The sequence below is a fragment of the Calypte anna genome, chromosome 4 (assembly GCF_003957555.1).
Source record: "Calypte anna isolate BGI_N300 chromosome 4, bCalAnn1_v1.p, whole genome shotgun sequence".
Taxonomy (NCBI): domain Eukaryota; kingdom Metazoa; phylum Chordata; class Aves; order Apodiformes; family Trochilidae; genus Calypte; species Calypte anna.
The window spans coordinates 4,837,055-4,850,532 of record NC_044247.1 but is presented as its reverse complement, the minus strand read 5'-3'; the positions used below and the strand labels follow the sequence as shown (position 1 = coordinate 4,850,532).

The 13,478-nt window shown below is 44.5% G+C and overlaps 1 protein-coding gene across 2 annotated transcripts in view; it reads right to left on the bottom strand.

The window, feature by feature from the left end:
• The window catches only part of DOCK11 (dedicator of cytokinesis 11), a 73,442-nt gene that overhangs the window by 39,426 nt on the left and 20,538 nt on the right, over nucleotides 1-13,478 (bottom strand). For both annotated transcript variants that reach the window (XM_030448857.1, XM_030448858.1), the window contains exons 6-16: nucleotides 13,147-13,242; nucleotides 12,010-12,144; nucleotides 10,597-10,774; nucleotides 10,007-10,086; nucleotides 8,466-8,549; nucleotides 6,350-6,490; nucleotides 4,536-4,745; nucleotides 4,062-4,184; nucleotides 2,998-3,080; nucleotides 1,411-1,533; nucleotides 1,166-1,242 (exon numbers count right to left, since the gene is read on the bottom strand). In XM_030448857.1, coding sequence (XP_030304717.1) covers nucleotides 1,166-1,242; nucleotides 1,411-1,533; nucleotides 2,998-3,080; nucleotides 4,062-4,184; nucleotides 4,536-4,745; nucleotides 6,350-6,490; nucleotides 8,466-8,549; nucleotides 10,007-10,086; nucleotides 10,597-10,774; nucleotides 12,010-12,144; nucleotides 13,147-13,242 — 1,330 coding nt within the window. The remainder of the gene's footprint in view (nucleotides 1-1,165; nucleotides 1,243-1,410; nucleotides 1,534-2,997; nucleotides 3,081-4,061; nucleotides 4,185-4,535; nucleotides 4,746-6,349; nucleotides 6,491-8,465; nucleotides 8,550-10,006; nucleotides 10,087-10,596; nucleotides 10,775-12,009; nucleotides 12,145-13,146; nucleotides 13,243-13,478) is intronic.

Here is a 13,478-nt window from a genome sequence, read left to right as displayed (position 1 = left end):
GGATAAGTGCATATCCCACAAATACGGGAAGTACAGCTTATGTGAAAGGTGTTTCATGGGCCTGAAACTCTGCCATTGCTCTAGAGAATCTTTACATCAGAGGGTTTTGCATGTTGACCAGGCAGCAGGACTTGGCCCAGTGCTGTTGAAACAACAAGGGGAAAATTCTCCCCTTGACCATGCAGTAACTCTGGTACCCAAGTGCATCAGCAGTACTGACACAATACAGGTGCAAGAGGCACCATGGAGCTTTGCTCTCCTTGCCAGTGAGGACTGCAGAAATGGCACTTTCCTCTAGTTTGGGGCAAAGTCAAGGAGTCTTGTGACTGACCCATGCCTGGGCAGGAACAGCTGCTCTGCCCAGGCTTGTACCTTGAGACTTCCAGGAATTCCACTGAAGTGCTGTTTTATAAATCATGAAAATGTCACCTCACTGAAGCAAACATGCTACTGAGATGATGACTTAAAGCTGATATCTCGAAGTTCATCAGTCCTACTGCATCAGTCCTACTGCATCAGCCCTTTTCCACTCTGCTTCACAGAGAGTTCTGATGGTTACCCTGCCTCCAAATACCAGAGCACAAGCTCCATCTAATTCAGTGGGACTCACATGTACCACGAGGGAGACTGCATTTCAGGTGATGGCCTTTCAAAGAAAAAAAAAGAATTTCATCTACTAGAGAAGCCTTTTGGACAGGACTAGACTACAGAACATGAGCTACCAAAGGCTCATGGAATGGCACTGAACATATCACAAGCCCTTTCCTTGCATCAGTTACTTTACATTCAAAGAGAAGAACCACACTGACCATGGTTTTGAAGCCCTCTGGTGTTATGGATCAAAATTGTTATACAAGATTGATGTACTAATAATGGTAAAGGAAGGCAAATGGTAAGGAAGGTAGGGTAAAGGCTTCCTTTAGATTTAGAATGTGACAGCCAAACTGCAAAGGAGTTGTACCCATTAGGTAGACCTCTGCACTTAGATGACATCCCCCCACCAAATCTATCAGAATGTCTCACAAGTCAGTGGATGTGCTGAATTACTAAGTTCTTATTGTAGAACCAAAATACTCCTGTTAATGAAACAGAAAAATTCCCCATAGAAGAATTAAGTCCTAAGGCTAGAACCATAAGGATTTATTTTAAGATCCAAGATCCTTACTTGTGAAGTCTAGTGGAATGTCTTTGATGACAATATTCAACTGGGCTGGAATGACCTGTAGTTTTGTCTTCTCTGGTCTGCATTAGGGAAAAAACAACAAAGTATAAACGCTAAAAGCTCCACTGCTGAGCACATCAGCAGGGCTTTTTGTTACCCTCTGAGCATTTTAGAAATTGTTAACTCATGCTTATGCTTAACTGTTTAAAAATGTATATTAAAAAGCTTGCTCAGCCTCTTCCACTTACTTCTTATACTCTGCTAAAAGCTTCAGCATATCTTCATTTGAGAGTTTGCTGCTGTCTTGCTTGTACAGAGGTGAGAATTTCCCTTCAGCATCAAGAGTGCCCTGGGAGTCTTTGAAAACTGGTCTGCAGAAAAGAAGAGACACAATTTTTAAATATTGGTAAATCTGCCTTTGACAAGTCAGGCAGAAGGGAAGTTTAGCAGGCAAGAGGTTCACTGGCCTGTGACTCACTCACATCCTGACATGGTGCTCAGACCCCAGACTGCAATCCCCTGTGTCACATAAAAATGGACGGGACATCACCTTTCTACCTTCTCACCAGCCAGGAGAGAACTACACAACCAGCCCAGCTCCAAGCCTGGTCCACAATCACAAATGCCCTTCAATTCCCTCCCAGTAACACCAGCTGGTAGAGTATCTTCCTAGTTGCACATGGGGTTAGAGCATGGAAATCTTCCTAAAAAATGAAAATGAAGACCAGTCTCGGGACATGTATCAGCTTCCTCCTGAACACAGAGCAAGAGACTGGACTCTGTCCTGGATGAATACTGGCATCTTTGTCCTTGAACATAAAGGCTGCAGGTGTGTGTGCACATCAACAACACTGAAGCATCCATACTGCCTTTCTGGGCAAATGCATTTCTCTGAAACCCACAACGAAACTGTTTCAGGGTTGCAGAACCCCCCACAGATCCCCACACCAGGCCACTCAACTCCTTGGTCTTCAAATGCAGCTCTTTACCCTGCAGGAACAAATCTTAAGCCCATCAGTGTCCATACAAAGCCCATCTTTAGGCTGAGGCACCACTTGAAAGAGGGCTGAGACACTGTGCAGGCTGTGTGCTGACACCCAGGAGCAAGGTGCATCCCAGAAACACAATCTTGAAAGTGACACAGGAAAATTCAGCTCAAGAATACACATTACAAACTGTACCATCAAATCCCAGTCCACTGTAACACCCATCTGGTGTTCCCATGCCATTACCACCCCTTTTGTCAGTGCCAAAGAGTAATTTAGCAATAGGGGGCAGGGGTAGAGAGATAAACCTCTGATGTGAGGTTTAAGAGAGTTAGCACTGATGTACTTTAGCAGTCCCAGTAAAAGAACAGCAAGGGAATGGGATCACTATCTCCATTCCCAAGAATTGTATCTGCAATATTTTGATTCCCAAGAACAGAAATTAAAGCAGTCCAAGACAGGAGACAAACCCTAGGTGATTGCCACCACCAAGCCAGGAGGACCCATCCTGTCCCTGGCAATGGATGATGCCAGGAGGGAATTTCTGCACCAGTTTCTGGACTAGCATGGGACAGTAAAAGAAATTTTCTGCCCTGAGAGCAGTAGCTACAGGTCAGCAGGAAGGTTACTGCCTTCCCAGCACTGTTTACATTTTAATATTTTGTTTCTAAATCTAGATGGAGCATTTCAGGCCAATCCCCATTCTGCCTTGGGAATTAGAGACAGATTCTGCCCTCAGCTACTTCACTGACTTCAGTCACTTGGCCCTTTGCCTGTTTGCTCAGAGCCCATTCTGGGTAAGTCACAGCAGATCCCAGCATGGCCAAAGCCCATTCTGAGGGGACCAACCTGGCAGCCCAGCCAAAGGGCATTCTGTACTGTCCCAGACGGCTGCACACCTGCTTGGCCACCTTATGGACCTTCTGGGCAGTCTGCAAAATACAAGAGAAGTTACTGTGTGCCACAGCTTCCATGCTGCCCTGGAAAAGGAGTAAAGAAAGAGAGCTGCAAATCTCCGGGGAGAAGAAACTTTGTACTCCCCAAGGCTCAGCTCCCCAGGGACACAGCACACCAAACACCAAACTAAGCAGCTGGTAGACATCCCAGTCACCTCACACCAAAGACATTTATTACTTTTGTGCCACTTCACACCACCATGCACATTTACGAGTTTTGCAAAGCAATAGCAAAGATGTTGTAGGCTCAGTCACTCTAAAACTCTTGGTTCTGCATTAAACTGTACAGATATTAATATCTTGTTTTCCAAAGGGTGTTAGTTTCTTTTCCAAAACTGACTGTAATTGGCTTATCCTGTACAAGTTTACAAAGTGTGCCAAGGGAATCACACAGCAGGTGTTCCATACATTGATTTTCCAGGGACTGGCTGCAGCAAGGCAGCATCAGCTCCTCTGGGACGCAGAGACTGATGCTGCCAGCACCAGGACTGCTCCCTGACTGCCCTTTTCATAAGCTCCCCCATATAATACTCTGCATGGGGCAAGACAGAGACAGGGTGAGCATAATAAAAAGTGAAGCCTGTGTTCTGCTGCTACTAAAACATCACTGTTCCCAGTAGGAGCAAACTGGGACCAGTCCAAGATGCTGTGTGCAGCACTAAGTATCCCACTTTCTTGCTGCCAGTCCAGGCTTTGCCTTGTTGAAGTGGAAGAGGAGAAGGTCCCCCTGCCCCTAAAAATCCACTACCTCCCTTTCCAGGGGTAGGAACCAACTCTCCCAGGACAGCCCAGTTGAAGCCAGCCTGGGAACAGTGCAAATAACAAAATGATTGAAGAAACAGTATTTGCCAGGAAGAAGCTGAAGAGCATCAGAATTAACTCATGTTTCAGACCACACTGCTTCCTGCAGCAGCAGGCAGTGTCCTTAGCAGATACTCCCATAGCCCCATCCAGTACCTTCCCAGGGTCTGAGCTTTTGATGTAAGGCTCAGCACAGTGAGTAATGCTGCCCTGCAGCACTTTCTCCACGCGGGCAACAAGGAAGATCTCCACGTGTGGGTTGGTCACGGAGAAAACCCCCTGCAACAGACAGATGGCAGGCTGTCAGAGAACAGGATACCCTACCTGGGTTTGGTCCCAGTCATCTTGATGTCCCTCCCCACAGCCCACACAGCCCCTGCTCTGGTTGCTGCTGTGGATGGGAAATGGGGGCTCACAAGCCCTGAGCATCGTCAGGTCTTGAAAAACTCTACTTGGATGTTTGCTTATTGCTTCCAGGGAGCCCAAAGTGGCAACTGGCTTGAGATGCTGACCAAACCCCACAGCTCAAGAGAAAAGCTGACTTCTACTTCTCCACACAGTGGATAACAACACACTGAATGGCCACAGCCTTGACAAATGTACAGAATGAAGAGAAAGTCAGTTCTTCACCCGTTTTATGTAGCGCAGGCAAGACTCTGGGACCCCATGCACGAGGCTCTCTCCTGGTGAGCATCCCCTGGTGGCCTCTGCTCCAGAGGCAGAGTTATCCAGCAGCATCTCACGGACAGAAGGAGGGTTCAAGTCCACGTGGAAGTCAGCTGAAATCTTGCAATTATTTTTCAGGTCAAATAATGCCAAGCTTAGGAAAAAGGGCTCAACCTGGAAATTTGATTGAATGTATGTGTCAAAAAAAATTCATGGTACAGGCTCAAGAATATCAACATCTATTGCCATGCCCACTCAGTTTTCCTTCTGCATCTGTTTGCCCCTTTACTTTTGTACTCCAGCATTTTAAAGAATTCTTACAGACAATCCATGCATATTTGCTTTATAATATAGAAAACCATTTTTTCCTGCATCTCCTTGCATTTTGATTGAGTCAATTTTAACAAAGATACTTTAAAACCATCAATGGTTTTAAATAACTAAATTCATAGGGATCTCATAGGATAAATGGTAAACTATGAAGTTAGGAAGAAAAGAGGACCCTAATCCATCAGTTAGAGCTGCTTATCCTTGGCAATAAAAAAGTCTGCTTAAGAATGTTCATGTTCACTTGCTAAAGATGACACCACTTATTGTCCAAATTCAATCAGCTCTGCAAGACACTCAAAACGTTCTTCAGCTATTACAGGTCAAGCAGGACAGAAGTTGGCCCTCCCATTCAGGAGAGTTCAGATACAAAGTTAATTGTGCTGAGGAACTCCATGGAATCTGCATGTTTGTTTGTAGATATTGTCCCTGACAGCACAAGGTAACAGTTCCATGTATTTTTACTTCAAAAACCTTGGCAGGCATGTGTCCCTGTAAAGATAAAAGTGAAGGCCTGAAAATAAGACTGTAGTGTGCCCAAGACATTAAAAATGTGCTTATTAGGTTTGACTCCAGGCATGAATAAAGTAACAAAAATCTTTGTTATAAGCCACACATTCATCTGCTGGAAGCTACCAAGAAGAGCGAGCATGATGTACTAGCTGTGAGCTGCCAATATGAAGTCACACACAAAAAAGCCTTTGCATTTCTAAGAAGCAGCAGAGAAGTTACTATCAGCAGAGATGAGGCAGTGCCAGAGCTGCTGCCTCTCATGCTGCTGCTCCCTCACATCAAGGGGTAACTCCAGCCAGAGCAAATGCAGGACATGACAACAATATTGTGCTTTGGGAGGAAAGACTGCAGTAGACTGCAGCCTGGCAAAACAAAGGCTGAGGAGAGAAGTAATAGCTGTCTACAGACATCAGGGCCTCAGAAAGCACAGCCAAGAGATTTTTAGGCTAAAGCACAACTTTGGCACAGTAACAAATGCATATAATAGAGTGGCTGTGAATATAGTTAGGCTGGGAGTCAGAAGGAGGTTTCAGAACAGGGAAATCCCTTGCCATTAGGGGAAATGAAATAAAATACAGCAGTGAGGGGTTTGGAAATGGAGTTTAGTCATTTACCTACAAGACTTTAACAGGAACCCAGAAAATGGCAGACACATGCTTCCTATTCCCTATGCCTCTGAACTGATGGTCTCCCAGCAGTCCCACTTTCTGTCCAGTTAAGTCACGTCAGGATAGACCCTGTCCCCAGACAGTTTTGGGACACCAAAATACCAAGGTGTATAAATCCTGTCATGACCCTGGGCCAGCAGCCACCACCTGCCCAGCTCCTGTTGAAGCTCATGGCAAAACAGGATGTTTTCATTCAACCAGATTAATATACTGAGCATTCTTCTTGCTGAGGGGAAGCAAGCAGACAAAGCAGGACGTGCCAATCCTTACATTAGTGGGTCCTCCTTCCGACCTGTCACTGAGCTGAGCCAGGAGGTTGAGGGAGAAGTCCTGGCAGCAGACCAAGAAGCGCCTGCTGCACTTTTCCTCAAATGGCTTCACCTCTGGCTCAATCCCCGAGAAGTCCAGCCTCTAGACAGCAAACAAACAAACAAATCTGGTCTCATTAAAAAGGAAAAGAAACACTTGAATAACATCAAAGGATCACGTTAAAAAAAATAATTAAGATAGTATTGGTTGTAAGTGTTACAGAAGGTATAATACATTCACAAATGAGTGCTATTTGGTGATGTTACACAAATGTATTCAAGACATGAGTTCATAGGGATGTGTCAATTTTTAGCAATCTACTTTGTAGAGCACAGAAAACTAAACCTCAGTGTGATTTCAGTTCCTTCCTGCTTTGCTGTAACCCTGGGGATCTTCCCAAACACCATTTAGAGCTTGGGGAAGAGAGTGGAACAAAAGCCGTCGTTACACTCAGAAAAGGCTCTTCCATTTTGAAGATTTGACTAGTTTAAGAGATGGTCTCTGTGCCTGAAACAGAGAGAGGCACATGCTGTTGGGATTGTGAACAACATCTCACAGTGGAAGGCAGTTGTAGATGCACAGCTACAACAGGCATGGTCAGAAACAACACAGACTGTCTGCAAAGCTGGCTGGGAAATCCAAACAATCCAGATGATAATTGCCTCCTTCCTAACCCAGAACACCCATGTGTGGTCTGTGTCTCAACATCCACCCTTCTTGGAGAGCAGACATGTATGTAACCTAAACACCACCAGGCAGATATGGACCTTCAGCCTTCATCATAGCCATGGTACAAGGCACTGCGGACACAGAGCTACCAAACACCTCTAAATACCAACATGTATTTGAGCAATCATCTGGCACAGCCTAAAAATCTTTCCCTGGGTGGAAACTCATGTGCCAAATGGGGCACTGATTTCTGCTGAAATCTTCAGCAAGATAGGCTGCAACTGTTAATCTGATTCTGGGAAACTCTTCCCATTGTCTCCCCTATTTCCTTTCAATGAGGACAGTACATGACAGGTAGGTGTTCCTGCCCCCTTTTTCCTTGGCACCAGGAATACAAGCATACACAAACACAAAAATGTTGACTGGGACAGTGATTTGGAATGCCCCATGTTATAGCAAATCTGATTGACCCACAGCAGAATTTAGAGCTTTGGGTAGAGAGGCAGTGAAGTCAACCTAACCATTTGGTAAGGTAGAAATGATAACTTGGATGCCTCACATTTATTATCTAAATAGAATATAGAAAACTTCTCAAAGCTTCTTTTAAAAAAACCAAACCAAACCAACCTCCTGGATGGTTATCTTCTTCCTTTTAAAGACCTTAAAAAGTGTCAAGAGAAAGGCTCACTTTGTACAAATGAACCTTTTAAAGACTGATTATATTTCCTTGTTCTTCACCTGTGTGAACAAGTCAAAGCATGCCAGGAGAACCATAAACTATGAAATAACTTGGAACAACTAAAACTGTGTTAGCAAATGCAGCTCATTCCACTGAAATCCCATGCCTGCACTGTGGCAGAGAGCTCAGCAAAGATGTCAAAGCAGAGAAGAAAACAAGCCAAGAGTCAATGAACCCCTACACCAGTGAATGAGAACAGCCTGGGATGTTTTTCCTGTACATCCCCTCTATGTGAAAACTTCCTGAAGACTGAGACTCTCCCTGTAAACCCCTGCCATGTCCATCACTGCTCCCTGCTCCAGACATGCTGAGCCCATGCAGCATCATGGGTTTCCTTGCAATACCACTTCAACTGCCTCTGCAACCATAGGAAACTTCCAGGGGCCCAGATGATGGGTTTGAAATCCAACAACATCAAGACGCATCACACAAAAGCCAGCAAAGCTGGAGGAAGGCCATCTGTGGGGCTGCTGTCAGTCTTCCCTCTGTTTGAGGTGTTACCTAAGCTGTGACATCTTGTTCAGCTCCCACTGACAGGGCCATGAGCTGCACGTTTCTGTTCTCCAGGCCACCGGAAAACATCCTGTCTGGAGGAGAATGCTGTGCCCATGGCAAGGGAACAGGGAAGATACAGCACAGATAATAAACCTCACATTTGCAAATATTTACCTGGACTTCTGGGTCAAAAGAAAAGAGGTTTTGTCTTCCATCATTTCTGCTTAGTTTGTTCAGCTGATCTGTTTCTCTTCCGTACTACGATAAAGGAAAGCACTGCAATTACTGCCTGCCCATGCAGAGGCAAATATTTGTAAAGAAAGGAAATAATCTTTTTGGTTTTGCTTTGTGACAGGTGAGCTGTTGCAAGGCTTCTCTGCTGTTGTGGCTCTGCATGCTGGTTTTAGCTGGGGCAGAGTTTCTTCATAGCAGCTGGTATGGTCTATGCTTTGGGTTTCATCTGGAAACAGCACTGATAAACCAGGGATATTTTCACTTCTGCTGAGCAGAGCTTACACAGCATCAAGGACTTTTCTGCTTCGTACAGCACCCCACCAGCAAGCAGGCTGGGAGTGCACAAGAAGTCAGGAGGGGACACAGCTGGGACAGCTGACCCCAGCTGACCAAAGGGATATTCCACACCATATCATATCATGCTCAGCAACAAAAACAGGGGAAAGGCTGACAGGGGGACTGCTGCTCACCACAATTGTTTTCATTTGCCATCACTTGTTTGGGTTTTATTTCTTTCTCTTTAGAATCACAGGCTCATTTAGGTCAGAAGAGACCTTTAAGATCATCAAGTCATAAACTGTCAGGTTCACCACTAATCCACATCTCTAAGCACCACACCTACATGCCTTTAAAACACTTCCAGGGACAGTTATTGAACCAGTTCCCTGGGCGGCCTGTTCCAGAGCCTGGTAACCCTCTCAGTGACTAATTTGTTCCTAATATCCAACCTAAAAGTTAACCTTAGGAGACTGAAGGAAGAATTTTGTAGGAGTAAATCTGTCCCACAAAAGCAAATCTGTGTAAACAGATCACCTCTAAATTACACAACCAGCCTAATGATGCAATATGCTTAGATGATGCTCCTGTGTTACCAGTGAGCTCTTGCTCTCATGAGACAGGGCAGACATATTTGATAAGTTGTCGTTCCCCTTTTGATTACAATTTATTATTATTACTGTTAATATTTTATTTCAATTATTACACTGTTCTTATCTCAACCCACTAGTTTTCTCACTTTACCCCTTCCAACTCTCTGCCCCCATTCCACTGTGGGGAAGTCAGTAGCTGTGTGGTGCTTACTTGTCAGATGAGGTTAAACTTATGACATTCTGAGAAAGCAGACAGAAGCAGGCAGCCACACTCTGGATCATACAGGAGGCAGCTGCCATTTAACTGGCCAACTGTTCTCCCAGCCAGGACAGTCACCCTTGCTGAGCAGGGCTGAGCAGTACTGACCCCAATGTCCCTTTGTTTGCTCTGGTTCTTCCTTAGGGATCCCACACTTGGAAAGGAGCAAGCAGCCTCAGACCATGCAGCTCCAACCATGACACATGTAGACAAGATAACAGGGACCCCACCATCACTTGCAGCATCCTGGCCAGCTCCCCCAGAGCTGAAGACACAGAGTGTGGGAAACTCCTTTTATAGAGATGGTGGAGAACACTAGCTATGGGCTGGAGTGACCTCTGCAAGCATGGTACCTTCATCAGTTCTGGATGCATGCTTCTCTCCAGGCTCTCCAGGATATTCTCTGATTTTCCCTGCGTGCTTGATTCATCATCTGCAGGGACACAAAAACCAGATGTTCAAAACAACTGCTAAACCATCACTGTGCCAGAAAGCATCCTGCAATATTTGCTTACAATAGCAGAGTTTATGGAGATTTTTCCACACTTTGGGAGTAATATTTTTCCATATATTACTAGTACCAGAGTGTAGTGTTACAGCCTGCTAGGTTTTTCCAAAGGAGAACTTCAGCATAGAGCCAATTTTCCAGGAGTCTTGAAATTTTTCCATGGGGATAGGTCATGTTTCCCTCCACTTTTATTCCTCAGACTATTGTCAACATAATAGTCAGCCCTTTTCCATGATATCATATGTCAGCCACAATTCTTGATATTAATCCAGAAAGAAAAGTATATACATATGTGTGTATGCATATATATACACACACACATATATAAAGTGTATATGAGTGTGTATACATATACATATATATATAGTCACATCAGGCACATTGCTTGCATCCTGCTGGAGAAGGGAGAAGGTAGATGTTTATTTATGAACTGACCTTGCACAGATTCCACGGTATCTTTCTTTTCTTGCACCAAACTCTCAGTGTTGCTCTGTATGATCTTTCTCAGAGTTACTAGCCACTCTTCCATCTCCTGCTCTGTTTCAGCTGCCAGATAGTGACTGTACTTGTCTATTGTCTTGAGTTCAAACGCATAACGGCGCATTTTAGGACACTGAACAAAAGAGAAAGAGCAAGATTTCCATTACATTTTCCTCAGTGACTCAGCACAATATCTGCCGTGGGGGTCCTGAACTGAAATAACACGACAGGGAAAAAAATCACCTAACAAGTCAAGCCTCCCCCCTGACACAGCATCTCTCCTGCAGTAATCACTGTGCTCAAGCAGCACACAGCTCCACAGCTGCCAACTGCTCTGAGGGTGTAAGAACCCCATACTGAGTCACAGCCACTGCACTGAGGAACAGAAACAACCTCCTTACATCAGTGTACCTTTGAGATTTACCCAGAGAAACCAGGAACTGCATTTCTCTGACACCATAAGTAATGCTGCACTCCAGGACACTTGGAGGCATCTAAGTGCTACCTTAAAAGCAAATGGTTCAATGGAATTTTCCTGAGTTTTGCTGGCTTTAAACAACACTTTCCAATGAGAAGCGAAGGCAAATCTGGTGCAACTTGGGGAGTACAATCTGTGCATCACCAAGGCATGCACACTACTGCTTTTATTGTGTTCAGAAAGGTCAATGGAAGCCCCCAGCTCTGACTCAGCCATGCTGAAGCAAACCACCAGAGTAACTCAAGCTGCACTTGTACCAGTTCCACCACACTTGGTGCTGGAAGCTTCTGCAGAGACAGCAACAGCAGAAGGCCCAGTAGCAATCCCCTGCTCTGCTTCACTCTTGGCATAACAAAGCAAACCCAGGTTTAAGCCCTGGACAAATACCTGTTCCTAAAACATTATAAGCCCTTTGCAGGTCATAAGTCCCAAAGGGCTGTATGTTTAAATGGACATCTTGGGAAGTAACTTAAGAAACTAACAGCTGCTGAGCAGCAAGCAGAGGAGGAAGGTGTCCAAGACTAAGTCACACCAATTACTTACTGGATTCATTGTTTGGGATGTTTTGGAAGGCATCTGACCTATGAAAACCAGATAAAAGAGATGGACAGTGCAGGGATACAGCAGATGAGGTAATGATGAAATGATTCCATTTTACTCTGACAGCAATTCTTCCACTTGCTGTCTTCCTGGCCCAAAGCGTGGCACTCACAAAACTCCTTGCCTGCCTTTTAATCAGATTGGCTGACAGGGCAAACCAGCTCTGGGTTGGTTTGTAAACTCATGTCTTTACTCCTTGATGACACAGACCTTGGTAGAGTGTATCTGCCTTGGATCAATGTGTAAGCAATGTGTAAGCACAAGCATGGCCATGCAGGAAGCACACCTACCTGAACAACATCATTGCAGGCATCCAAGAAAATACAGCCTTTGGATTCTTTTGAAATTTTCTCATCTTTGTAGGAATTAAGAATATAGGAGCCATCTGTGAGTTGTGACAGGTAGAAATACCTCCTCTTGAATACCTGCAAAAGAACAAAGTCTTGCTAGCACAAGCATTCAGGCTGTTGCAGATCACAAACCAGTCTCAGTTTCAGTATCTGCTCTCCTGCTATTAAGAAAATACCCTAAGAAGAAACACAGTTGATCCTGGTGTTGCACATTCACCCCTTTGAGTATGATTTGTTTTTGTAAAGAGAGATTTTGTCAACTTCTTTAATTTTAATGTCCTTGTTGTTATTACAGGTTTGTCCATCTAAAACAAAGCCCCACGCTTCCAGCTGTCTCTCAGCTGGTTCCAGATTCATTTATCTCAAAGTTACACTGCACAGTAAATTTAGATCAGCACACTGCTTGAAGATTCCTAGAGCAGGTATTTCCAGAGCCTTTTTGATAAAGTCCTCAGTCAGAATTACAAAGCAATTCTTCACAAGAATTTGGAACAGACATGTGAGAACTCCTAGCACTCCCTAATATTGTCTGTGCTGTGACAAGGCAGCTGTGTGGTGGAACAACAGACAGGGTTATTACCCCAGCAAAAACCTGGAGTGGAGATATTAAAAAGCTCCCATTTCCAAATCTAAGCAATGTCATGCTGGATTATGCATGGCAGAGAATAGGAGGTGATGCAGCTGTTGCTTCTGGGCCAGTATTGCTCCATCTCCTCCATGATATCACCCCTGCTTTTAGAACAAAGACTTGTAATTTCAGTTCAGAGCTGGCATCCATACATATTTTCTAGCAGCAAGGAAACTACCAATTCAGAAAATCTTCTTTGCAGGGCAGCTGTTTCAGTTATTTAAATCCTTTTCCTGTTCTGGGCTCCAGCTGCTTATTCAGAAAACAATTTTTAATAGATTAGGTTTAATATAGGTTTAATAGAACACAGCCTTTTTTGTTCATCTCTCTTGTCATGATTTGAAGTGCATTAGTCTTACATTTGAAGGTGGAAAGGGTCAACAGCTGTTACCAGGCTGGTTTTTCCAGTCCGCTTTGGGATACTCTACAGAATGCTGGATCAAACTCACCTTCATAGTAACAGTGATTGTGCTATTTACGTTTGCTTTGTGCAGCCAGCCTTGCTTTATCACACCACCCTTCTGGGAGCACAGAGATGAGGAATCCTGTAAGACAGCAAAATGCCAGAAAAAGAGGATCATATGGAATGGCTTGGGTTGGAAGGGACCTTAAAGATCAGCCAGTTCCAACCCCCCTGCCATGGGCAGGGACACATCCCACTAGATCAGGTTGCTCAAGACCCCATCCTTCAACACTTCCAGTGAGGGGGCATCTAAAACTTCCTTAGGCAACCTGTTCAATGTCTCACCACCCTCATAGTAAAGAATTTCCTCCTAATATC